Source organism: Dendroctonus ponderosae, unplaced genomic scaffold (assembly GCF_020466585.1).
Source record: "Dendroctonus ponderosae isolate FM_Combo_2020 unplaced genomic scaffold, Dpon_F_20191213v2 Dpon_F_20191213_2, whole genome shotgun sequence".
NCBI classification, from domain to species: domain Eukaryota; kingdom Metazoa; phylum Arthropoda; class Insecta; order Coleoptera; family Curculionidae; genus Dendroctonus; species Dendroctonus ponderosae.
In genome coordinates, this window is record NW_026018165.1 from 13,660,633 (window position 1) to 13,675,873 (window position 15,241).

Below are 15,241 nucleotides of genomic sequence, written 5' to 3' on the forward strand. Positions count from 1 at the left end.
TGAACCATGGATGGGGAAATGTTGGCAGTTTTCTCAAAAAAGGCTTGAATTCAAGAAGTTTCAGATTTGCGTGGTTTTTTTTGAGTTGTAAAATCCACTTGAACATGACGCTGGTTTTTTCGAGGTTTCTCAAGAACCATTCGAGCCACAGAATTCATTTTGGCATCGTTGGATAGAGAATTGAATGGGAGAATTAAATTAAATGACCCCCATGACCCCCCCTGGATCCTCCCTTGCACCGATCATTTTAAATGAAATAAGGGATTTGTGCATCTGTCGAGTGACCTTTTGCCAGGCTGAAAACAAATCTTCATCTAACCGGCGAAGGTTGCAGCCTTACAAGGCATATCTGGTAGTATTGTTTCGTGATCTAGTTCAGCAAAGCGAAAAATATGAATCCATTGGAAATGGTTGCGTACAGAGCCCGAAGATTTATCGCCTGTACATTGTCAATACATAAAGTAGCCTCTCTTACCACGTACCGAACGGTTTTAGTGGTTTTGTTTTTTCGGTGCCTTTGATCGCAGCTTCATAGCAAGAGAATTGCGTTCCGAATAAGCGGGGACGGTTCCAATTATAATGGAATATGAGTTGGTGAAATGGAAATGCGATGGGAAAATTACCAAGCTCGAATCAGAGTTAAATCTGTTCAAAAACTTGATGAGTTGGCACGAGTCTGAGCAAAAGAACTTTCAAATGATCTGAATATCGTTCGATTCCATGAAACCTTTGATATAATCTCTATTTAGTTTGGCCAGTCTCGGCGTTTCTTCGTCTTATTCAAAAACATTTCGTTCATTAATCAGTAAATCAAACGAAACTAAGACCGTTTGGTTGCTTTATTCAAATAGCACGCTTTTGCCACGCTAAATGCGTACATCAAGGATCATTGAGGAGGAGGAGGATTAGTTCTATTACGCACCTGTGCTTGAATAATGCCTCAACCTTTGCCACAGCCTGGTAATTAATTGGATTTTCCAGATTTAAATTGGATATTTCTTGTTGTAATCACGACCACAGTAAGGGTTCTCTAGTAATCCGTTTTGTAGAGTTTATTTTACTCGTACGTGAAAAATAGAAAAAAAACGGCGTGATTTGATTAAACCTTTTTTAAATATGGCGCAGATCAAATCGATTTATGCGGCCTGTAGATGCAAAAGTCTTGTTACTTCCGTACACAACTGCTCGTATATGGAATACAGAAATATTGAAATCAATCTTCGGAAATAAAAGTTATGAAAACGCATTATTTTCCATACGTTCACGTTCCGAGATTCGCTATGGAGGCAAGTCGTGCGCGACGCCAAGATAGGATTCCTTATTGTGGCAATTTTTTCAAAGGGCACGAATTCGCCATGGTAAAATCGTGTCTTTTTAAGAGAACAGCGACGGTTATGTGCCTTTTTATCGGTTTCTATTAGGAAATCGTTTTAAATCTTTTATATTGTATCAAATATCCGTCCAATATTCCGTTAAGCGCTGTTATGTTTTTGGGGAATTAGTCGTATAAATGTGTTGGGATTTAAAATTACTTTTAACAGTCTCAGTGATTTTTTGTTCACATTCCCCATTAAACAACGGCCATTCTGCTTTATTCGATCGATCTTAGAATATGTTTAATTTTGGAGTTGAATTCACTAACACGTTTTCAAATAGACCATATATGGGACAGTTGGTAGCCTTGGTCTAAAATGAAAACATTGGCAAAAAATATACATACATTCCACTATCTTGTTACACGTTCAGCTTATGATCTGAGCAGCAAGGCAATAGAATATTATGAAAAGTATGCAGCGTTTGTAAATAATCATGGCATACAAGGTTCGGTCAAGTAGTATGGGATCTAAATGTAGTGAATAAAGGACAGTTTTTAATGCAGTTGACGATTAAAAGATTAAACCGAACGATACACGAAAGGCATCAACAATTTCCCGATTTTTTTCGTTTGGTTTCAACACAGTTCTCACCTTCAAATGTTCAAAACTGCAAAATATTGATTGATAAAGGAACTGTTGCGGATGTCTAGCGGGATAAAGCTGCAACATGCCCAGAGAATTTTTGGGCAAATTTGAGTAGTTACAATGATAGTTCGTTAGGCCAGCCTAAATCAGCTACACATCTAAATTATCCAACACTGAAACGAGTTATCTCTCTAGTGGCAAAATTTGCATACGCGCCGAGCTCCATCCGACAATAATACGGCGATGGTAACGACCCAACTATACCCAGCTAACATGGGCCTATTATTTCACAAACAATTTAGTGGGAGTCTCCACCTGACAACTGTACTCGAGTGCCTGACTGATGATAATCTTAGCACCACGTACTTGGATAATTTTGAGAGGCAATGCCCCATTCTAGGGGCTTTAGTTCATGCAGAAGTGCATCAGGGTGCAACTTCAGAATACGTAATATCCGGCCTAAATGGATTTGGGCTCGGCAGCAAACAGAGCTGATGTCGGTTTGAAGTTGTTGTCTCGGGTAACAAACGGGGTGAAGGAACAGCATTGAAAATTCATCATCATTAACTTCAGGATGCTAATTCTACAACGTTTTAATTGGCAGTGGAAGATGATGTCCATCGAAAAAGTGTCTTGATGTAAACAACAGATAATTGCTAAAAATAATCGATTGTTCAAACTATGAGTAGGAAAGCAATTGAAATTAAAGGCGATAGAGGACGATACAAAAGTTAAATACGATTTTAGTGATACCAAAAAGAAATGTGGATCCGGGATCGATATCGAGATAGTGACATATACATAAATCGAATAATTTGTTCAGTTTTAGTCATTCATATCTTGATCATAAAAACAAATCGATTATCTCCATCACTAATTCACGTTTCGCAGTCGTAAAACGTGACTAACTTGTAACCACTATAACTATCTAATGGGACCTATCCCTTAAGAGGCAGCCAGCATGCTCAAGAGTATTTCTGGGCGGAACCGACCCATTCTCTACCATGTCATTAAGGAGGGCACTTCGAATTACCTTAATTCGATGTTTAGAAGGTGGGTGTGCAATTTGAATTCATTTTAGTATGGGTTGCATTACTAGCCATGCACCGATGGCGTTTCAATGCTATTGTGCTCTTTTTGCTCCAATTCGGTTCGGTTTTACCAGCAATCAGCCAGTATTGTAAGCCGAAGAATCAACGAGTTTGAGGATGCGTATTTCATCTTCAATAGCTGCCAACTCACCTACGTGAAGACTAACGGAAGATCGTTAATTGGACACTGGACATAAAGCGCAAATGATGCCAAAAGTCCCGTGAGTGAAGATCGACAAAAGACCACACATAATTACAGCTTAAGGAAACTTGATTTGCAGGCTTAGAAGCACCCACAGGATTTCGCCATGCATTAAGGAATTGCGTTTTTTTTGCGACTCAACGCTGAAACCGTTTATAATTACTGTGAGTCGCCAGCAAATCCCCGTTTGCTTATTCTTCTGCCGCCCGAATTGAAACTTGTTGGAAACGTAGAGTTATTCTACGGAAAAGAACAGCAAATCTCAATTCGAGCTTCTAACATAAAACGCTTTATACAAATTAAACAAACCACAAACTGTTAATAAAATTTAAAAAACCAGTGTCAAGTGCATTATTCAAGCCTGCCAAATGATAACTCGATAAAAAATAGTCGTTTTCGATACAAGGGCGAAAAATGTCGTTTTTCGAACGACGACGGCGTTTGACACCCGAAACGAAGTCGAGGGTGTCAATCCGTCAGGAGTTCGAAAAACAAATTTTCGCCCTCGTATCGAACACTATTTTTTATTCGAATAAAAGATTACACGAATAATAAAATGCATCGATTTCATATTTAAAATTTTGTGGCAATGTCATTTTTTGAAATGTCATGTTTTGAAGTTTGTAATTAAGTTTAAGTACTTTTGTAAATTTTTGTTAAATATTGTTTTCAACTTAAAACACCTGCGGTCTTGGGATCGTGTATGCATGTTGCATACTCTGCATGACATTTGCGCTTCTTAAAAAGATCGTGTTTTACGTGTGACAACATCGCAAAAGTAGATAAGTAGGCGATTAAAATGATTATGAGACTGAACTTGTAACAAAGGTATAATTTACAAATTGTAAGTAAACTTGAAAATAGGATCAATAGTTGTTGATAAACCTACGTAATTCCTTAAAAAAGCATTTCGGTTATTTTTAAATAAAAATACTAAAAAATATATAATGACAGTGGCAAGTTCAAAGTGTCACATTTACTTTGTCGCACACTGTGCGGCAAAGTCCGTGCGTAAAAGTAAAACAAATGAACGCTAAAGAAAAGTGCTTCTTTTTGATCATCGCTTCTGTTCGCAAAATGGCACTTTTTGATTCATTCGAATAAAAATAGTTTTAGACAACTGAAATGTTCAAACTTTGGGAATTTGTAGAAAAGACACCTGAGCAGTTAATGAAAAAACTTAAAATGCCGATCAACCATAGTAGCAAATTGTCGACAATGAGGCATCAAATGATTGCAAATTGAACGCCGAATTTAGAAAAAAAGAGAAAATTTGAATGTGCCACTTAGATAACCATCGTTGATGCATATAGCACTTTTACGAGACCCTGTGTATTTGAAAATCATTTCAACATAGCAGATCGCATCAAAATTAAAAAACCATGATTTTTTTAATTTTTTACTTGTCCTTAACCGCTTAGAAGTCAAGTCCCGAGCCAAGTTTTGATCCGTTTGTTTGCTGCCAAAAACGAAAAACTTGGAGGATGATCTCCCCCGTAGATCTAATAATCGTCTATATAACTATATCAAAGGCTGCTTTTATGGATGTTTATGCAGGCGTATATATGGAAACTGCAGGAAAATTGCAACGTGGATTGGGTTATATGGAATGTTCTAGTTCTGTGGAGCAGTATTGTCTTTTAAAGAAATGCACGCTCATATAGGAAAGGTTATTACTTTTATGGAAAAACGAATATAAAAGAACCAGTTGTCGGGAATTCCAGTTTGTTCATTTGAAGCATTTTATTTAGGAAGAGCTTTTCACTTAAACGTGATCATTTTTTTAATAAATAATAACAATTCATATACCAAACATTGATATAGCCGGAAATTTCAAATTTAAAAAATACGAGAGCTTTTGGGTGTAGAAAAGATGTGCTAAAATGAATCAAAAATGCATGAAGATTGATATATTTTGACTCGTTAACCAGTTTTTTGTTTTCATTTAGTGAGAATCGCCCATTAAATAAAATGCAAAAATCTATTGCCTTGCAGGCTGCAATATTCCAAGGGACATCGGGTATTCTCATAAGCCGATAACGTTCCTTGGGAAGCCTTTAAAGACCAAAGCCGCTTTTATATCGGTTTTTCTAAATTCTTTGTGAAATTTGACGTCTTTCCGGAATTGAATATGATCGAGTAGGTACAGGGTGTTTGCGTTCTTCTTCATCCTAATGTATTGAACCAACGTCAACAGAAAAACTACACACTTTTTGGGAAAATAATTTGTTTTTCCTATTGTTGCGATTATTAACTTTGGGTTGGTCAGACATGAAGATACCAATCCTGGACTAAACGATTAATATCCCGGTACGGAAACGAACAAATCGAAAAACTATGGCTCGAAAGGTACATTGGATTCACTGGGCTTTGTAATTAAAAAAGCGAAAAAGCTTCGGACTCGTTAATTTCCAGCGCCTCTAGTTATCACAATTTCCCATTAGAGCGCGACGCTTTAAGCTCGATGATGATTAAACAGGATGTTTTGTTTCAGGAACACTCCAACCTGATCGGTACCGACGAGAATCTTGGTCCAGTTCTGCTCTCTATCAAAACTGAGACTATGGCTCAGCAGGAACACACGAGGGTACTTTTGAGGCTGAGAACGGCTACCAAACACGAAATTGTTCCTTCTGCTTATTTGGGGCCGAATCCCAGTCCTTCGCGGATGGCTAAACTACTCAACGAAGAAGTAAACGTGGATAACTTCCAACCAGTGAGCTGATTTTAATTTGAAGTTGAACTTTTCCCAAGCTGATTGGGTATTCGTTTGCAAACAGGTATTACACCCGAAATCTTCGCAATTGATTGCAAACTATGACGAGCATGTGCTGGTGACCACATTCAAGTTCGGAGTGCTTTATCAACAATTTGGACAAACTACCGAGGAGGAGATTTTCTGCAATAGCGTGACCAGTCCGGCTTTCGACGACTTCTTGAGCTTGCTGGGTCAAAGAATCCAGCTTAAAGACCATAAAGGATACCGCGGTGGATTAGATATCCAGAATGGGCATACTGGAGATACTGCTGTGTATGAGGTAGCTGCTAGGTTTTTCCTCAATTATCGCAGATCTGCAACGTTTTGTTTTAAGATCTTCAAGGAGCGGGAGGTCATGTTCCATGTGTCCACCCTGCTACCGTACACTGACAATGATCCTCAGCAACTCCAAAGAAAACGACACATCGGCAACGATATCGTCGCCATAGTCTTTCAAGAGGAAAATACTCCCTTCTGTCCCGATATGATTGCGTCTCACTTTCTACACGCTTTTATAGTCGTACAGGTTCTGGATCCGAATACTCCAAACACAAGGTAAGAATGAAAACTATTCAGTGTGTCTGGGTGATCCTCAAATTTCCTTATTTTTTTTAATTCAGTTCCCAAAAAATCGTCTGCGTAGATACACTGGTTTGTTTAGATAAGCCAATCTGCAAACACTCGAAACGAAAAATATTTAGATTCGTACTGATTGGGAAATATGTATAAAATTCGCCGAAGTTTTATGTTTGTGTTCAACAACGTATTCCAATGAAAACAAACATTCTACATCCTTGGCACACTCTACGTAGCTGAATTCACTTAATTTCATTTTAAGGTCAGATTCGACAATGGTCACTTAAACACTTTTTATAAACACAGTTATCACACACTATTTAACACTCGATTTTATTCGGGTTTATTTCAATTAGGAACAACTCCGGACCTTGCTTCACAACCCGATAATTCCATTTTCGCGGAAATGTTACCACTATCAATCGCTTCAAATCATTTTCGCAAAGCGATAAGTTTTGGTCAGTCTATCTCGAACAAATCATAATTTTTCGCATCAGGGTGTCGTAATAAGGTTTTCCGTACAAAAATGATGATTTGACTCATCTGAATGTTTTTCTTCTAAAAACTATTTCTTTAACAACATTTATTTGTTCATCCATATGATTTTGAACTGCTGTTGAAGAATGTTGACAATTTTATGTGATCAGTAAGGAAATCGAATTAAGCAACAGCTTTCAAGCAGTCTGGGCGCACTAAATTCCTGCTCGTATTTGCACTAGATTTTACGAATCGAAATCACAGGCCGATATTCTAGTCATGCCTCTTTCCAGGACTTAGAGAAGCCTACAAGCTTAGACTCGCAACTCCTACGGGATCTGGGCTTGGGAGTCGACTGGGGATTGCAGGAAAATATATATTGTATTAAATTTTGTGGCCTGCTTGTGAGCAGTGCAATAAAACAGTCTATAAATTATTTTCAAAACTATATCAATGCTACTGCTGTCAGGATTATGAAAAATGGGAACAATTCGCACCAAACGCAATTTTACCAACTTTTCCCATTCCCAATTGTTCAAACTGTGTAATTTTCCTTTAATTAAAAGGAATAAACAAACGTAAATTATAAGCATCTGAATCCTCAATTTAAATCGGACTTGACGATTTTAACAAAGACTTTTAACAATCAGAACCTTGTTACTCCTAATTCGTCTAACGATTCAACTATAAACTGATTTTATTTCAATTTTTCATGCCGGGCACGATGCAGCTCCATAATTAAAAGAAAATTGTACACTATTCTAGTTGGTTTACCGTTTCATTTTGCTTCAGAATGTAAAATACGCCATAATTTTTGAATAAAAATTTCCCTTTGGCTTTTGCCCCGTTTCGTTTCGCGACCATTTCGAAAAGCCATTCATGGTGAAAAAATATGAGGGTTTCTTTGCCATTTAAATAACCTCCACAGTTCTGGCTGACGCTTTTCATTGTCAGTCGAGGGTGAAATTTGCTTTGAAATTGAGATTCGGTATGCAGGTTACAAGAGGAAATTTCCAACTGATATTTTAATGGACGAAATTAAATCAGCTAAAAATTGTTTGATACTGGAAATTACGTGAATCAGATGGATTGGTAGTTAACCAATTTCGAATTTTATTACAAAGGTTACTAGAAAAAGGGATAATTATGCAAAAAACGTTGATCTTAGAACGATTTGCACTACATGTTGTTGTTATTTTTTTAGGTACAAAGTAAGTGTGACCGCAAGGGACGACGTACCATTCTTCGGGCCCACTTTGCCAACACCGGCAATTTTCAAGCATGGGCCAGAATTCAAGGAGTTTCTATTGACCAAGTTGATCAATGCTGAGAATGCATGTTACAAAGCGGAAAAGTTCTCCAAACTTGAGCTTCGAACAAGAACGGCTTTACTGCAGTCGCTAATAGACGATTTAAAGGTGAGTTGAGTATTAACTTTCACAAATTTATCAAAGTTTCCTAAAAGAAACGGTTGTTAGAATGTTGGCCTCTGCAAAGCAAGGGGGTAGAAATAGAAGTTTCTTATAATGAATACATTTCAAATATATCCAGATCCAAGCGTTTAGGGGCCCTCATTTATACCAGAAAAGTCCAGTCCAATTATCATAGTTCAAACACCCTGTAGAACGGACAGAATCAAATTAGTGTTCATTAAATATTCACGTGTTTCCTCTGGCATACAGATAGATATCGACAATCGACGTCTGCCCAGTGGTTATTAAAATTCTGAAAAGATTCCAACATATTGATAAAATCCGGAGATATTAAACCTACATCTACATTTTACAGTCAAGCCATTAACTGTACCAACGACAATGTCCGGAAACAATGTTCAATATTCTATTATGTGCCGCTCTACGAAGCCAACAAAAGAGAAGCGATATTGTTTGATTTAGAGGATTTGGCCGAATATTTGAGCAACTTTATACTATGCTATCAGTTGCGTATGCGATCAAGTTTTATTCTAAAATTTTACGTATTCATCAGCAAATCGTCTCTTTATAGCGCACTTTTCGCAATTTTTCATCAAAGTTAATATTTCAAATATTCTACAAAAAAGGCATAAAAATAAGAAAAGTCCGTTGTAGATTAATTCAGTTTTCGTAGTGATTCCTATGCCAGAAACAAAGCCTCGTATAACAAAAGAATACCAGATTGTGTGCGAAATGGGATTCGATCAGAACGATTGGTCGCTTTTCCTATATTAATTAAAGCAAATATGCACTGGAAATCACTAATTAATATTTCAACTCAATATGTAATGGTACAACTGGTGCATGAAAAGTGAGTTAATTCGCCCTGTGAAACTCTCGATAGTCAAAGCTGGTGAATAATGTCGATAAACAGGTGGTGTTGAAATGACGACAAATAAAAATCGTTCGGGTTTTGTTGCAGGAGAAAACTGCAGATTTTCTGGGCGGTATTCCATCGACAGCGCCTGGCACTCCCAAGGGCGAATCCGGCCCTGGAGCCCGTTTCATAGACACGGTGAAGAAGGCTTGGAGCGCAGCCAAAGTGAAAACTAGCCAAAGTGATAATAATCTGGGACCCGGAAGCCATCATCACCACGATAAGCTCGGCAAGAAGACCAGCCAGCCTCCGATATCAGAATTAACTCCCTCGGTAAGTTCCGGTTAGAGCTTCTAAATCATTGCGTAAATTGCATTGTTTCCATTTATAGAGCGGACGATCGATATCAAAATCCTCAATCGTGTCGAACTCAAAGAAATCAGGCGGATCAGGCAGCACGGGTAGCGGACGCTCTTCAACAGCTTCTTCACCAGACCTGACCGCACACGCTTCTTCAAATGCACGACCTGCTCTAAGCGAAGCAAGCGACGACTCATCATTGACATCAGAAGACTTGGAACACTTGGCAGGAGGGTGCGTAAACATTCGACCAATTCCTGCAGGTTTTCCTAATTTATCTTTTACTCTGCTTCCAGGTATGTTGATAGTGATACAGGGTTGGAATCGATGTCTTCGGCCGAAACGGCAGCAAAAGCTTGCAGCCTGTGCCAAGATCGTCCTGATAGTGGCACATCTGGAGGCCAAGGTGTTTCTCAACAAGACGCCCTCGCCCAAGAAGTCACCAGGCTGAAGTGCGATAAGCTCGATTTACTTCGACAGAATGTGGTTAGTTGATGATTTTTATCATTCTACTTAAATTATTCATGATGACCAACAGATACAGAGCTGAAATTGTTAGGAACTAAAATGTCTTCATTCCATCAACCATCAATTGGGAAGCGCGCATTTGTTCCTACGGGTCGAACTGAGCGAATGTAAATGAATATTTGCCATACTTTAAATGAGATAACATGTGCCCTTTGAAGAGTGCATTCGCCCGATAAATGTATATGTGAGTTATCTCATTTAAAACAAGGCAAAAATAAATTTTGATTGGCTTAATTCGTTGGTCCCGTACGAAAAAAAGGGGCGCTCATCTATAGACATAACATTGAACTAATTAAAATATGATAAAATAAAAACACTTGCATTTTTGTTGCAGAGTTGTCAACGAGATATTAAGAGGTTACGCGAGAAGGAACTAGTCCTACAAGGAGAACTAGCTCAGGCGCATAAGGAAATTATGCGGCTCAGGGAACTGTTGAAGGATTAGGCTTCTTCATTGTTGATTGGTAGTTGTAGGAAATAAACGCGGGTTCACTAGGGATAAAATTGCCCGCTTCAAAACCCGCTGAAGGGCTTTAAAAGTGAAACTGACTGTGGGCAATCTTGACCCAAGATTGAGAGTAACCGATTTCGTTTGATTTGTGTTTGTGAGTTTAAGGGCTAGATCGCAAAGATTTAGCCTTGATATTACCTGATTTCAGTTATTACAAACTAAGTAAGTTTTGTATGTTTGTTTATAAGTTTCGTTTAATTCGTAGTGAAACCAGACTTTACCGATTTTCTGTTTGCACAAAACCGTTATACTTTTGGCGTTATTTCGTAAATATACGATAAAAATACTATAACTTATATGATATGGTAGACCTACAAATGACACTACTAAAAATATTTCACGTACCTAGTAGGTAAATGTCTCGCACCGCTAACTTTTTTGAAAAGCTTTATTACATCACAATCCCAGTTCCGTATTTTGTTTTGTGATATTTTTTCCTTAAAGCCTTAGATTTTCTTTTGCGTAATTTAGTTTTAGGTATTTATTAATATTTTTCTGTGTATCTTGTTGTCTATTTGCTGTTCGGTGATTAGAGACAATCACTACATTATTTCGCATTCATAGTTTTCAATGTTCAGACTAGAGCAAACACTTTTAAACATGTTATAAAAGTCGGAGACAAGATACACCATAAAATATTCTGTACATAAAAACTATTACCAATACCTTATTTATACCAAAGTAACATTCCCCAAAAATGATTTTTTTTTCAGAAAAATTTATATTATTTACTAAGTGTACATAACAACAAAGTATTTATTAGTTAATAATTAAGTTACTTTCGCTTGTAAGTAAAGTATTTGTGCATATGTTAAGAAGTTTCATAGTTTTCATTTTGTTCATAGACACCTACTTATCTATTTAAGTTTTCTTTTTTTGTACAATTTGCAATATGTATTACTGATAGGATTAGAAGCGTTTTACTTTCGCGTATAGGCTGGTTCAATATTTGTTGCATCGTACAACTGCGATCGAACCATCGTTATAAAATTAATCATTTGTATATACCGATTTATTTCCTCGAGTTTTCTTATGCTTTAGTCTAAAGATACGTTTACTTTTAGGACACAAATAATGAACTAACTAAAGGCCTTTCTATGTGTAAGAAGTAGTGAAAATTCTATTCTGTTAAAATCTCAAATATTTATAGAAATAATATTATATGATCAACGTGTAGAAGTAGTGAACTTCGTATCAAAAGTGTATCAACAATTATGTTTCCTTCAAATTTTACTGTTTGATTGTGTCTGCGCTGCCACCTTCCACCTTGTGATTAGTTAATCGGGATTCTGACTCCAGTTTGCGAGTTATGTAGCTTCTAAGTTTGTTTTTCAAAAATAGAAAACGTATCTATAACGCATTAAACTGGTACCTATCTATAGCTAAATCCTACTATGTATGGATTGAATGCTTGACCTTTTTATAACTTGTATTTTTGTCAGACTTTTCACTTTGTTTTGACAATTTACTACTGCAAAATCTAATAAAATATCTTAATGTGAATAACTTGCATTTTAATTAAACCCCCTTCGCTCCTTATCCTCAATAAAAAAAAGTGGTTGATTTGGGGTGATTTGAGCCACTAAGAACAGATGTGACATGCAGATGGATTAAAAAATAGAAATAAAATGTGCGATATAGTGATTGAAAATTCAGCACGTACGAATATTTAGGAGGCTTGTTTTCATGTGAAAGTGATTTTTATACAGCAAAAATGTCCAACTATCATTACGAATGACGAATCTAAACAACAAATGGCCAAAAAAAGTTATGCTATAAATGAAAGATTAGAAGCCACAAATCTGATAAACGACCGGCTTTTGATGTGGACCAATTAGATACACCCTGTATATTAAATTTGCTATTTCTTATGTGGGTATGTAACCGATAATTTTCAGATTAAGACAATACAAACCGACTGGACCATTGTTTTAATGCCTATTGAGTGTGAAGTAACTATATTTTTTGTCATTATGTTATGTTGGGTTTTTAATAAATCAAATTCATTCCTGGGTTTCAGTCATTTATTGTCTCTATTTATCAATCAAAATACGTTTCGGTGTATTTTTCCACCATCATCAGTTTTTATGTGTAGCGTTGTTGGTTCAAGGCACATTGAAATGCATGCCAAGGCTTAAAGCAGCAACAACGCTACACATTTTTGATGATGGTGGAAAAATACAATGAAACGTATTTTGATTGATAGAGACAATAAATGACTGAAACCCAGGAATGAATTTGATTTGCAATTGAAACACAGTCAGGAAAGTATATACAAGTTTTTAATAAATACTTTAATAATTTATGGCACCTTTTAACCGAGAGGTCGAGGTGACAGCATTTGATTGCGAAATGAATCAGTCATTTTATTTCCGTTTTTTGAAACGCACCCGCCACTACTAAGAACAAACACTAGGATTAAATAAAATTTCAATAAAAATGTAACCGTTCGAAGTGTATCCTTCAAAAAAGACCGAGCCAAATTTCAATGTATGATCATTAATATGAAACCATTCGGTACTCAAAATAGGGGCTTTATAAAAAACTCTCGTGTTGAGCGTTCAAAAGTTCCTAGCAGTGGCATCTGGTGACCGCAGACAAAACCAGTTCAAATACTACAATTTTCCGATTTGCCCAAACAAAGTAAACTTTCTTTCCTAGAGGTCGCGTTTTGCCTCCCACTTACCGACAGATTGGAGAGGGGAAGTAACCTGACACGTGACCCTGCTGGTTGGTCCGGTTGGTCGGGTTGGGTTTCCTTATGCGCTTTGTGCCAGCGGTCAGAGGGGCAGAAGCATTCGCTGAAACCAAATGCTTGTACAGCTTCGATTTCGATCGGACATTTTGATTTTGAATTCGAGCTTTGAAAAAAGAGACTTAGGGGATTAGTAGGGCAGTTCTTTTCATGGATTACAGTGAATTTTTGGATTACCAACTTTACTGAATTTATTGGATTATTTAGTTATTTGGTTAGTATTTTGAGTTGCGAGATACGACTTTATTCCTATTCCCAACAAGGATTTTCAAGGTTTGAAATGAAAGATGGCGGCGGCTACCGCCCAAAGTTAGTGAATTGATTTCTTTGGAAATTATGCATAGCCACTGTGTATGTACGTGTGAAGGATATGGAAATTGACTAGTTTGTACTTGGTCACGTGAAACGTATTTTTAAGCCACTTATGTGGGATTTGAGTTACCTACTTCAAGAGAAATCTGACTTGATTTCTCGTACATTGTGAAAGTTAACGAAAAAGTGGCGCATAATTCCATATTTGGCCGTTGCATGTGAAAATCGGGTCCATCAAAGTGCGATTACAATGACGATTTTCGTTTCTAATCGCAATTACTGAACTTTGTCGCGCTGCTGATAACAGAAACACCAGCTCAATTGTTAAAAACAAATGACGAAAAGCCGACAACGAAATACGTTGGCTGGAAGGGAAAAACGCAGATGCACTTGTTCGCAAAGCCGTCTCGACAATGCCATGGATGGAACACAATTCTAAGGACGGCATTAAAAAAGAAATGAGAGGATGGAAATAAAAGCCAGGCTATTGTAATGTAACGAAACGGGGCCTGTACCGTTCAGGAACAATAAAAGCTCTACCCACCGTCCCTCGACCGAAATGTGGACTCGTCCGAACTTCAATTAACACGGTCTACTATGCGTTCAGAAAAGTTCAGCTTGAGGCCACGTTGCCGCATCCGCTCACGGTATTTCAACAGCTTTCATTATTGAGTTTTTGGTCGCTTTCGGGCTCGAAATAAATTACGTTATTTTTAGACCGCAGGAGATTCGTATAGATGATTTGTAAATAAAGGTAAAGAGTTGGCTTGGCTTGGCTGTGGTGCGTCCGTTTACGAGCAGGAAACGCGAACAAGCTAAGCATAGAATAGAAATGAAAGAATCGAATGGTGTGATTCATTTTTATATTTAATTGTAGTTCGGTCAGGCGATTAACTGGATAAGCTGATCAAATAACACGTAACGCCGCCAGTCACATTTTAATAATTATTGCTTTTCGTCAGGAAAAACCTGCTTAGATAATTTGCACAGTCATTATAATATTATTACGGTAAAACAAAAACGCTTCTGCTAGTACCTATCTACGAAGCATTTAATATTCAGGCATATGAAAAATTGCAATTAATCCTCAATCAAAAATACAGTTGAGTCCGCATATAACGAACTTGAAAAATGAACTAAAACTGGTTCGTTAAATCGAATAATAATACAAAAACACGTGGTGTATTTTATTTCGTTATTTTTACATAGAGTAGTAGAAGTTAGTAGGTATGGCTAAAAAGAACACAAAAAGATAAATAAAATTCAATTCGAAATCTACGTAAAGTCTGTAATTTTTGTTTGTACATTTCTGCTGCAAAAATAGATGTTATTTATGTAGTTTTCAAGATCACAAAAGAACTTCCAGATATGATTAGGAACTTGGCGTGATTGTAGAAAATTCCGAGTTTCTGACACTGTTT

At 37.1% G+C, this 15,241-nt stretch overlaps 1 protein-coding gene and 1 long non-coding RNA gene across 2 annotated transcripts in view; one reads left to right on the plus strand and one right to left on the minus strand.

Annotated features, from left to right (window-relative positions):
* LOC109544419 (rap1 GTPase-activating protein 1) overlaps positions 1–12,256 on the plus strand; it is a gene marked incomplete in the record, with an annotated part of 120,640 nt that extends 108,384 nt beyond the window's left edge. The window contains 8 exon segments of the mRNA XM_048664228.1: positions 5,749–5,970; positions 6,035–6,292; positions 6,347–6,567; positions 8,270–8,483; positions 9,460–9,687; positions 9,746–9,948; positions 10,011–10,200; positions 10,577–12,256. Coding sequence (XP_048520185.1) covers positions 5,749–5,970; positions 6,035–6,292; positions 6,347–6,567; positions 8,270–8,483; positions 9,460–9,687; positions 9,746–9,948; positions 10,011–10,200; positions 10,577–10,687 — 1,647 coding nt within the window.
* The window catches only part of LOC109544427, a 31,631-nt gene that overhangs the window by 12,286 nt on the left and 4,104 nt on the right, over positions 1–15,241 (minus strand). Inside the window, exon 2 of the long non-coding RNA XR_002172580.2 lies at positions 13,440–13,554. This is a non-coding gene — a long non-coding RNA (uncharacterized LOC109544427). The remainder of the gene's footprint in view (positions 1–13,439; positions 13,555–15,241) is intronic.